At 41.8% G+C, this 11,705-nt stretch overlaps 1 protein-coding gene across 1 annotated transcript; it reads right to left on the reverse strand.

Annotated features, from left to right (window-relative positions):
* Positions 1–232: 232 nt before the first annotated feature.
* Positions 233–8,899, reverse strand: LOC125004158 (polycomb complex protein BMI-1-like). The gene is made up of 9 exons (XM_047578565.1): positions 8,472–8,899; positions 7,741–7,868; positions 6,233–6,329; positions 6,096–6,151; positions 5,865–5,994; positions 5,612–5,651; positions 5,420–5,518; positions 2,690–2,770; positions 233–1,064 (listed from the first exon to the last, which is right to left on the reverse strand). The coding sequence occupies exons 2-9, from the start codon at positions 7,856–7,858 to the stop codon at positions 684–686; spliced, it is 1,002 nt and encodes a 333-aa protein (XP_047434521.1). The 5' UTR covers positions 7,859–7,868; positions 8,472–8,899; the 3' UTR covers positions 233–683.
* Between the last annotated feature and the right edge of the window lie 2,806 nt (positions 8,900–11,705).

Below are 11,705 nucleotides of genomic sequence, written 5' to 3' on the forward strand. Positions count from 1 at the left end.
CTTCCTTCCGCCGCCCAGACGGAGCAGGTCTGCTGGCGGGCGGGCGAGCGCGGTAGTGCTTTGAATTCTGTGAATAGAAACTTTTCTCCTGGCGGAAAATACTCGTCGGTTTGTGTGATGAGACCTCAACAAAGTGCATCTTTAACAGTTGTCAGTAATGTACATGTTTCCTGATGAGCTGCTCATACTGGACACCTACACAGCGGTTATTAACATGACGGTCTGAAGGAGCTTTTTTTTTTTTTTTTTTTTTTTTTTTTTAATTCTGCCTTTACATCCAACTTGGGCATTGACACCGCGATGCCTCTCCTCTCCCGTTTTTTTTTTTCCTCTCTCTCCTTCTGGAAGCCAAATCGTCGTGTTGTGGAAATGAAACGGACCCACTGCATATACAATACAAAACGATTACAATATCTTGTATAAAAGATAAGTTTATACATATGTATGCACACATGCTCACATTTGATACATACTGTACAGTTTGTATGTGTGCACTGTTCTAGTCTAACACACACAAACACACACGCGCACATACATACAAGTGTCTATTTGGCTGCACTCTTCAGTCGCTCCTGCTGAAAGAAAACGGTCCTCCGCCTCCCGTCCCCAGCTCTTCCTGCTTCATGGAAAGAAATGAGGGAGCAATTCGAACACTGTCCTCCCCTCCACTCCCTCCGCACGCGTTAGGTCGTCGGGGGCAATCCGCTTTTGTCGCCTCCCCTCGCCTCCTCCTTGCCGGCCCCGGAGCCCGTGCCGTTCACAGTCACCTTGCGAGCGTTGCCGCCCTGTTTGGAGGCGAAGGTGTGTCGCTGAGTGTTGTTGGGCACAGTGGTACCGTTGGAGCTTTGGATGGCGGGGGACAGGTTGTGGGACGCGGGGCTGGACTGGGAGGAGGCTCGGGGCGGCTGGGCCGCGGCGGGACTGTGGACTTTGTCGCTCTGGGAGTCGCTCTCCGACGTCGGGCTGGTGTTGACGCCGTCGGAGTGGCCCTGCGCGGCGGACTGGGACTGCCTCCGGCGTTTCCGGGTGGGTTTGACCAGGTACTGCAGAGGGATGGGCCCGGTCTGCGCAGAGGAACAGATCACATTAAAACCCCTGACGGGAGTCGCCTCATGATGCAACATGACAGGACTTTAAGTCTGTCTAATGAAAAACAAAATCAGCATCAGACACATTTTCAAAAGCTTCCTTGTACTCAGAAAAACACACTGCGCACCTTTCCCACTAATTCCTGCTAAAAAAAAACAAAAAAAACAAAAAAAACACCCTGCTGATTCTTAACCCCTTAAGACCTGAACATCCGACGTGCATCAAAAAAAGATTGTGGTATTTGAATTACCGTAACTCACCGATGGACAAAATTCAAAGAGTGGCTGAACACTGGGAAGCTGAGCCAAAAAGCTGCCATTACGGTAATGACGAGGCACCCCTGCTGCAGGTTGGGGGGGGGCAACACAAGACAGGGGAGCCCCAGGAAAAGAGAGTTGTTTGGAGGAGTTTGTTGGTATATAATCTTAGGGTTATACCCTTGAGATGTCACAAAGGTCTTCCAGACAAAAGCACAACTTCCCAGTGTTCAGCCACACTTTTGAGCTTTGTCAACAGAGCAATTTTCTGTGAGTTACGGTAATTCAAATAGCGTGTACTTTAATGCATCACCTGCGAAACGTTCAGGCTTTAAAGGGTTACAGATGTAACTACGAGTTTGTGAACAGTTTAATTTCTGTGTTCAGTGACAGCTAACAGGCTTCACCCCGACACAAAACCACCTGGATCAGAACAGACCGGCCCGATCAGAAGGAGTTTTTCGCTCAGATGTAAACCTTCGAAAATCTGTTTAATAGCAAAATCTGATCTCGGAATAACCACGTAAACACTTGATCTGATGGTTTCCCTCTGGTTGGAATAAATCCATTCTTTCTGAGCTTGTTTGCTCCGCGTGAGATAAACATAATTCGAGGTGAGGAGTTTCTAGGAGAAACAGAGACGCAGAGGTAGCAAAACAGCCCGCTGTTCAAACACGTGTTTAAAAAGATTCAGGATCCATGTGGGCAGGAACATTAAAAACATGGAAACATCTTGGTCACCTTCTTCAATTCAGTGTTTTCAAAGAAAAAGTTGGGAACAAACGTCTTCTCCCGTCGTATTTAGAGCAGATTGGATGGACCAGAGCAGCTTGGCCATTTTGTCGATCGAGTTCTATATTAACTGATGTTTTGCAGCATGGAGACACATTAACGTTATAATCTCTGGTCACAACACGGAAATGTTGTCAATCTTTAACCTACATCTAAAGATCACAAAGAGGGAGTTCAGTATTTGCACCGACTCCTCTCAGTTCACATAAATAAACTCACATTTCATCAATTTGGACAAAACCCTGAAAACACCCAATCATCCATATCAAATATAAAAACAACCTAAGAAAATAGATTTAACCTAAAAGAAATAATTTAATTTTTCCCTGTTTAATTTAACGTTGCTTTCAGAGCATCTAGTTTTCCTTTTATTAATTATTAGATTCGGGCGAAAATCAACTTGTAGAGATGTGAAACTTGTTAGACATAGTTCATCTATTCATTTACATATATACTGTAAGGTGCTGTCAATGTCAGTCCAAACAATAAATCGTGGAAAACATATGAAACACTTTTCATGAGTAAAACCAGGTATGAAAGAAATCACTCACTCGTCTCCACTCGTAGAAGTAGGCGATATCCATTAGTGTGTAGTAGTCCTTCAATGGTTCATCTCCGTACAACACCTCCACCTGTAACAGTCAAGAACTGTTTAATATCTGATCCCAACATTTACATGTTCCCTGTAAACCTCGAATAAGGCACATGAACCTCCAGCTTCACATCAGTATACAGCAACTAATACATACACTTTATCCAGCCCCTTTTAGCTTCACTCACTTTTTTTGTGATCAAATGTTTTTTACTGACATTTTCTTTTGTACATATAGAGTCATGACAAATCGACATTATACACACATGTTTTATCCCCTTTACCACCCGCCCTCCGGACCTCATCAAAGACAAACAGTCCTCAGCCATTAACACATGATAGAATTAATATCAGGAATTTGACAAGGTAAGCTATGACAAACTCTGGTTTTGATTTCCTCTGCTGCTGCCTACCAAAATAATATGTTTTCTCGTTAAACATTATGTGTTCTGGCTGTAGAAATTTCCAGATAAATCATTTCAAGAAGTGTCATGTACCGATGAAAGGCGTCTGCCCATGCGGTGGTTTCCGTCTTAATGCCATATCGTTTTTTTTTGACGCTGCTAAACCAGCAAGTGTTATTCTTCTATGACACAGTGATGTACTTAAAGACGATGAATCATTTAAAATAAGTATTCTGGGTTTTAGCGGAATGAATGCTTTTTTGTTTTAGCAGATACAACCTGCTGCCAGAAGTTGATGACAGGTTTACATCCCACATCACATGCATGAAAGTCCCTGGTTTGATCAGTGGATATAATGAGCAGATTCAACTAATGTTCATGTGCGTATGTTCATGCGCTGAAGCTTACCATAAGTAAGTTCTACGCACAAATTAATAAGAATGAATCAGGCTTCAGTCACTTTTAAATTCAAAAGTGTTTCTAGTCAAAAAGTAGCCCAGGTTTTGCCTTAGGCCGTAAATCATCATTTGAATGAAACAACACAGCTGCTGCTTTCTGGCCTTTCATTTGTATATACAGCCATATTCATGAGAGCTGCCAGGGAGAGTTGGAGAAAATGGAATTGATCAAGATTAAGGACTTAATATCATGTGGTGTAATTATTCTGGAATGATGCCTAAATGGTCCGAGGTGTTCCTGACCTCGCCGCCTTCCACGTTGTAATTACAACGTCAGGTTTTCTGGAAGCTCTGTTACACAGCTATCCGTCTACATGTACGGAAGCCAGAAAAAAAAAAGAAGAAGAAGCAAACAGTGGCGTCTCACACCAGCCAAAGTTGAGGTAATACTCCAAAATTCGACAGCTTTGTTGAGCAGCATTTATAACTTTCAGCTGTGCAGAGGAACAACTCGATCATTAGTACAGTTTAGTAGCCCCTTAACAGAAAGCCTGACCAAGCCAGACCGACTTCCCCCAACTACAAATGTTTTGCGCCAAAAAACTGTTCGGAAGTGATTTTCAGATTCATTCCATTATTTATTTATTTATTTATTTACTATATTCTGTCATAGTGTTGAGTATGATTCAACTTCAATGAGTTGTGCTGAGTGTAAGATGAAGTAGAGTGTGGAGGGTCACCAGTCACACTCACATGACATGTACGTCTATGTGGGAAGAAACACAGCAGACACAGCTAGAATATAGAAACTCCACATAGAAACAACCCGGAACCATCCACTGCTAACGGTCGCTTCCACCCACTCAGAGAGTAATGTTAATGGCAATCTACCTGGTTTAGTTTTATAGGTCTAAATGAGCAGAAATGAACAGTTTAAAAGCGTCACTGCCCTGCTAGTCATTAGCATCCAACTGATAAGGAAACAACAGCCACTCCCAGGCTCTGACCAACACTCAGACTGAACTCATTGGATTAGTCCAAATTCTCAGTCAGTGCGTTTACATGCAGAGCTTGATCGAGCTATGCTCAAAACTTTCTGACTACAGTCCTTGTCCCAGTTTACATGCAGCGCAAGAAAATCGAATAATTGTTCTCCTCCTTCACACTAGGTGGCGATACGTGTCTTCTCAGCGGGATAATACCACGTTAATACGGCCCGATTTCCGGGTTGACCCATTACGCGATATGATAAACTAGAGTCGTTCATGCGGCGGACCGGCATTTCAGACAACAACCAGACATATAATAGAACATTTTTTAATCTTGTACGTAATGTTCGCGCTACTTTTGGTGCAGGTAAGATCTGTGCTATCCCTCAGACGGCTCCCTTTCTCTTCTTCTTCTTCTTCTGCGATCGACTTTCTTGGACGTTTTTGTTCTGGGGTCACACGCATGCGCACACGCATTATCAGATTAAAAATTCCGATTCAATTGCATTATCCGAGTGTCTCAATCGGATAATGAGAGCTCCGATTTTAATCGGAGTAACATGTTTACATGCACTTAAGTTCTCCTGTTATAGTCTGATTAAAGCAATAATTGTTTTTTTTCACATGCATGTAAACGCACTGAGTGGCTCAGCTCCGGTCGGGAGCGGTTTGTGAGTGTGGTACACTCGCACAGTCATTTAAAAAAAAAAAAAACTGTTGGCATGAAGAATGCTTTAATCATTTCTTTGATCAATTTCCGGCGCCGATTTTGAAACTCCGCTGACTGGAACCCTCAAACATTACCAGAGATAACCTCAGTTGATCTTGAATCTTGCGGTTTGTCGAGGAATAAGAGCAGAGGATGTTAAGTGTGTGTGGCTGCCATGTGTCCAGTTACCCGGTAGTTGTTGGGGATATCCATCTTGCTTCGGAGGAACTTTGCTAAGTGCATGACGGACATGGCTGCTGGGCACTGCAGGAAGCGTTTACCGTTGGACTGAGAACAAAGAAAAGAGCAGAGATGGGATGAAAATCCAGGAGCAGGACCAGAAAACACTCCTCTGTTTGACCTTTTTGCTTCTGGCTTTACCTTGTCTCCTTCCATCTCTGAGTGCTGCCTCTCATTATTTCTGCAGGCAAATATGAAAAGTCTGTTAAAAGACAGTTAACAGTTCTTTCCGGGCATCCAGATCAATCAAGGTGTGATCAGCCTCTTTCGTTTAAAGCATGACCCACCCACACACACATACACACGATTCCGTTTCATAGTTTTTCCACCTGTCAACTTTCCAGCCAAAAGAGCCGAGATCAACAGTTTCCACTCCTATTTTCGACTGACTCACTTGTTTCTCTCGTAGAACTGTATGGACAGGCTGATGATTTCATCCTCCGCTATGTTGAACGTCTCCACCACCTCCCCCGGTTCCAGCACACGATTCTCTGCGTAGAAGTCCCGCCTCCGTTTCATTTCATCTGGGTTAACAAAAGAAACGCGGTGTGAAACGGAAACCTGAGTAAAAAAAATCTGGACCAAGAACTGACTTGGAAAATAAAAAAAGAAAATGAGGCCTCACCTTTGAATAACCCCGGAACAAGCTTATAAACGATATCTTGGAGAGTTTTGTCCGCTCTGAATAAGAAAAATGAAAGATTAGATTTGCGCCGAGGCGTGTCTGAAAAAGAATAACCGATGCGAAGAAGCGCTGATCACCTGATGCTGAGCTGTGGACACGTCTTGTGGACCTGGACGTCACATCGAGGACAGAACTTATTCGTCTCGAGGAAGGCAACGATGCATGTTTTACAAACTACACAAGGAGACGGACACACGTCAACGATTCAGAAACACGTTAACGTAGCAATGTTTCATTAGTAATGGGTGGTGGAGGACACAGAGTAAAATTTATTACAAGTCTCACTGTATCCAGCTGATTAGTCTATATGCACTGACCAGTTTATTAGGTACACCTGCAAAACGAATTAAGTGTTTTTGACTTAAAGTATTAGTGGAATACATAGGAGAGAAAAATAAAATAAAATCACTGTTTGCTAGTAATTGTTAAAGTCTCACATTATGTACCACTTCATTAGGTACACTAGTGAAATATACTCTGATACAGCCGTCCTAAAACAGCATCAGAAAGGTGGTGATTGAATTAGATGATCATTCTGGAACGTGTGGTGCTGTCATGTTATTTAGCCACTCACTAAAGCAGGGTGTCAAAATAAAACGGCGCTATCAGGTGTCCTTTGTCCCAACAGCCGCCCGACTCTTTAACGTCAGCGTTTCTCCGCGCTGCTTCAATTTCATCCACACCCATCTATGTTTCACTCATTCATCATGTCATTTCTGCACCATATTTGTTTTCTGAAGAGCAAAACTGTTTCATCCCTTAACTCCACTTTTATTTCACCAAATAGATATAGATAGATAGGTTACTTTATTAATCCCCGAAGGGAAAATAGGTAATTGTAGTTTAAGTTACAAAAGCTTGTTACAGCAACTGTAGATATTTCTTGCATCTTTAATATTTTATACTTTTAGGTCGTCGTTTTTTTTCTAACCTTATTCTTTTTTAAATTTATTTATTTACTTTATTTAACTTGTATTTTTTTGCCTTACCCTGCAGCTCTAACACCCAAGTAAACCCTCAGTAAACCGTTATCTTATAAAAGGAAAGTGAAACAGCATCAGAAAAGCAGTGATTCAACTGGATGATCATTCTGGAGGGTGGAGTCTGTGGTGCTGTTAAACTTGGTTGTATTAAACACTCGAGAGTTCATGTTGTTTAGCCAAGACTTAAATTTAAAAGTAATGCGAACATGTGTCGGTAAAGACACAATACGACGAAATACTACTAGAAAAACCACAGCCCCCGCAATGAAAACACAGTTGAACCAACAGCTCTCCCAGTTACTTGGAACCAATGCTGAATAGTGCAGGGCTGTTATAAATTACAACAGTGTTTCCACCAGTGCGCCCAGTGAACTGGCAAAGTGAGTATACAGTCATATCTTGACTTAGGGTGTTAAAACGTTAATAGATGTTGAAATGCAGTCCCTCTGGTTTTAAATTTACATTTTTTTTCTCCTCCCAATTGTAAAATATGAGCTGGAGGTCTGCTTCGCGTGCATGCATTTGTAAAGCCTTTGCTCATTTCATGCACTTTAACAGAAGGTACGTGCATGCGTGCTAGGCTTTTCATGCGAGGAACTCACAGGAGTGCAGGCACTCTACGATGGTCGTGGCATCGATCAGATAGCCGGCGCACAGTGGGCATGTGAGGTGTGGATTCAGATCTGTGATTTTGATCCGGTTCGGCTGCATTTTATCCATCTGGACAGACCTGCAGGGGAAGCAAACAACAGCAGGGTGTTTTTTTTTATTACACCAGTACGTGCATACTACACTGCCGGGAGTTAAACCCCACAACGTGAATGAAACAATGTCTGCAGCTCGTCCTTGGGACAGCAGCTTGTGAAACCACAACAAACGGAGATGGTGCTCAGCGAAAACAAACTCCAATTACACGTCGCTGCCATCAATAATAACGGGCTGAGAGCAGGAGCCGTGCAGCTAAATGCAGGCTGTGTGTTTGGAGGGACACAGGAGCCCACTATTCAATAGCCCCTGCGTGGCCTCATCTTGTGCATCAGCTCCGCTCCTCGAGAAGCGGACCAACAAAGAGCGTCTCCATTTCCCCGGAGCTCCGTGGAAGCAGCACGGCCGCACACATCCACAGAAAACACCGACACCGAGGGATTGCAGAGCCCCTCTAAAAAAAAAATCTCACTGGTACACAAAAGCAGCCATCTTAAATTCACTGACAGGGCTGCATCAGGAGGCGAACAAGAGAGACGCAAATGTGACACCGTGCACTTTGTGTGCGCCTCCGAAAACAGCGGCGCGGCGAGCGGATAAAGTGCGATCCGCGACGCTTCCTTCCTACCTGATCAGACATCAAAGTTGCCCTCTCCTCGCAGCCACGATCCAGCTAAATTATTTGGACTTGGACAGAATTTGCAGCAGCGCCAGAAAATGGCTTTTTTCAGCACCGTCAGAGGACTGCCCATTTTGGATCACGTGATATTATTTTGTCGCCTCGTTCACGGGGCAAACGGGGGTAGATCCACGGCGTCTGCAGGCCTCCTTACTATGTGCACCAGATTTCTCCTGCACAGACCGCGCGCCGCACATCTTCTTTATTTCTGCGTGTCTCGTTAATTTCTGCCAGAGAGTTTGTCGGGAGTCCGCTGCGCCACGCCCTCCGTTTGTCTGCGTGTAATTCACCCCACTGTGGATTTGTGAGAGGCCCTAACTGCAGGCCTCACGTCGCGGGCCGAGGCGGTGGTTGGCCCTCAAACACACCTGAAATTAAACTGTATTGAGCCCGTCTTTATTTCTAATTTTTTTTTCTTCTTTTTTTTTAAGAAGAAAACTGAATAAAACATATGATCCGAGGAGACTTTAAGAAGGAATGAATCAAACAATAAATGTATTAAACATTTGATAAGGGAAGATATCTGTAAATAATTATTTTGCCATAATTTTGTTGTTGTTGTGGAATAGAATTGCCATGTGTTCTCACAACGTCCAAATAAATTATAGCAATAACATAATATTTCTCAGACGTCTTTATTTAAAAGAAAGATGGGAAAACATTTAAATCATTTTCAACAACAGAATGCAAAATGGGTAAGAAGAAAAAATAAAAAGAGACAGATGAGACTATAGTATATATGGATATAAAATATATAAACAGTGTGAAGTGTGTGAAGAGACATCCTTCATATTCTCTTTCTGAACTTTGTGTAAAGGCTGAAAAACTGACTGTTAGATTTGTGACTATAAATATATAGTTTTATTTTCTGAGGATGTAGATTATGGTGCCGTTAAAACAGACTGAATTAATCACAAAAGTGTTTGAACAACACAATACAATTCAATAGACAACACAATGAACAACACAAAATGAAAACTCAGTTGAATCAACAGCTCCCTCGGTTCTTTTAAATTAATACTAAATAACAGACCATGGAGAACAAATGGAAAACATGGAGATAAGATTTAGTGCAGGGCTGATATATTATAATGTTTTCACTAGTGTACCTAATGAACTGGCAGGTGAATGTAAGGAGACAAGTCTCTGTGAACCTCCCTATGAGTAAAGTCAGTCTCATCCATGACATTAGAGATTTGAGGATTAGAACTTAAAAATGCATTGCTCAAAGGTCTGTGCGCATCCCAGTATTTTCTACATATTTGTATAAAATTGACTCAAAGCATCAGAAGATTTTTAGACAAGTCCTGAAAGTAGACAAAGAGAACCCAATCAAATAAATGAAACAGAAATATTGTAATATTTCTTTATTCAAGGAAATGAATCATTTGTTCATTTCTGTGAGGTATATCCAAAAACTAGCGTACCTAGTGTACAAATCTAGTTGCCTCGCTTTAAAGTGTTTGGATGTATTTAGACCTGGATGACTGAGAACCTTCCCAGACGTATCTGTGAGGTGTAAGAGTAAGTGAACCTTCGTTTTCAGTATCTGATGTGAGCCCTCAGTTTATTGGGTAGACGGCAGGACTGTGGCTTGAAAGCACGGTGAAACACATTGATTTTGTTCTTATTAAACTATTCTTTCGCAGAACAAGTTTTTATGTGCTTGGGGTTGTTGTCTTGCTCGATGACCCAGTTTCTCACAGACAGATGTTCTGTTAGATTTGGCTAGTATAACTCAATGGTTATACTCATTGGTCCATCAATGATGACAAGCTCTCCTGGACTATATGGAACGAAACAAGCCAAAACAAGAGCATTGCTCAGCCCTATGTTTCGCTGACGAGGTTGTTTCGTTCTTTCTTTATTTGTTTTCAGAAAATCTGCTGATGTAAAAGAGAATGAAAAAACGTAGTACTGAAGATGAAAGACTCATGAAAAAAATATATCTATAATTCCCATCATGCAGTGAAGTAGCACCTCTGTGTTAGACTCTCTCTACGCCTACAGCAAAGCCTTAATAAATGTGTCTTCTGGGATCTTCAAGGCTGATTTCTTAGATGTGAAAAAGTTCCCTGTGAAGCAGCTGTGTCCATATGCTGTTCCTACAGACTATGAGTAACACATCAAGTCCTCAGCCTCTTAGTTTGGAGGCTCTGTTTCTTTTCTTTTCCGCTTAATTACAGGAGTTGGGAGTGCTTTAACAGCTGCTATGATTCAATCAACGCTGCTACTTTTACCAGTCTTACACCAGAGACCAGTCAGTCTCCATGTTCCCCATGCTCTTTTGTGTTTTGAAGTATTTGTTTTTTGTTTTGTTAGATCCTGATCTTGATTTTTGCCTACCTATTAGTTTTGGACGCCCTGAAAATAGCAAAGAAATCCTCTCTGGTCACGCTTTGAGTCCTGAAATTTGCCTGGTTGTGTTCTGCTTCTGGGTTCAGTGGTTATCCTCTACCTTTGAAGGGGAATAAGCCTTTTTGCTTAATATAACTTAGTAATGTTCTACTTAAATGTGACTTTCTCAGTCATCCACATCAGGGTATATCTAAAAATAAAACTATAGGAAAGGCAGCAGGGCTTGTCTAATGGCTTGTCTAATTTTCTTGAAGACATTTCATCCAAGTAATGTCTTCAGTTCTGGTGTGGAATTTGGGATTTTAGTTTGGAACATCTTTGGGTGCAAGTGCCCACCTGAAAACCACCTAACTGGAGAGTCTGCAGTCACAGCATGTTGTTCAGATTAACATCCTGAGACCCGGCGTCCTGGTATGGGGACATCACGTTTTAGATTTGTGGCAGCTTATTCTAATTTATTTAGACCTGTTGTCCTCATAAGGAGACACTTTTGTGTTGTTAGCAAAAGGGTCAGTACACTTGTTTATTTATGTTTATTAACGTTTTTAGTTTGACATGCAAATTTAACAAATGAACAAATACTCGTTTGACGTCGTTGGGATTTCATCATTTCCAGATTTATGTTATGGTACACACTGGTGACTTAAGTTGTAATATACACAAAAATAATCGCTGTGTCCACATAATTTCTTTCAAAGACCTATCCCTTGTTCAAAGATAATGGTTATTTCTTATACTTCTTAGCTCCTACTAATCCCAAATACTTAATGATCTTAATCTTATTTTAAAGAAATTAAGATTAATTTTAAACAACTGCTTGGGTCT

This window comes from Mugil cephalus, chromosome 2, assembly GCF_022458985.1.
Source record: "Mugil cephalus isolate CIBA_MC_2020 chromosome 2, CIBA_Mcephalus_1.1, whole genome shotgun sequence".
Lineage (NCBI taxonomy): Eukaryota > Metazoa > Chordata > Actinopteri > Mugiliformes > Mugilidae > Mugil > Mugil cephalus.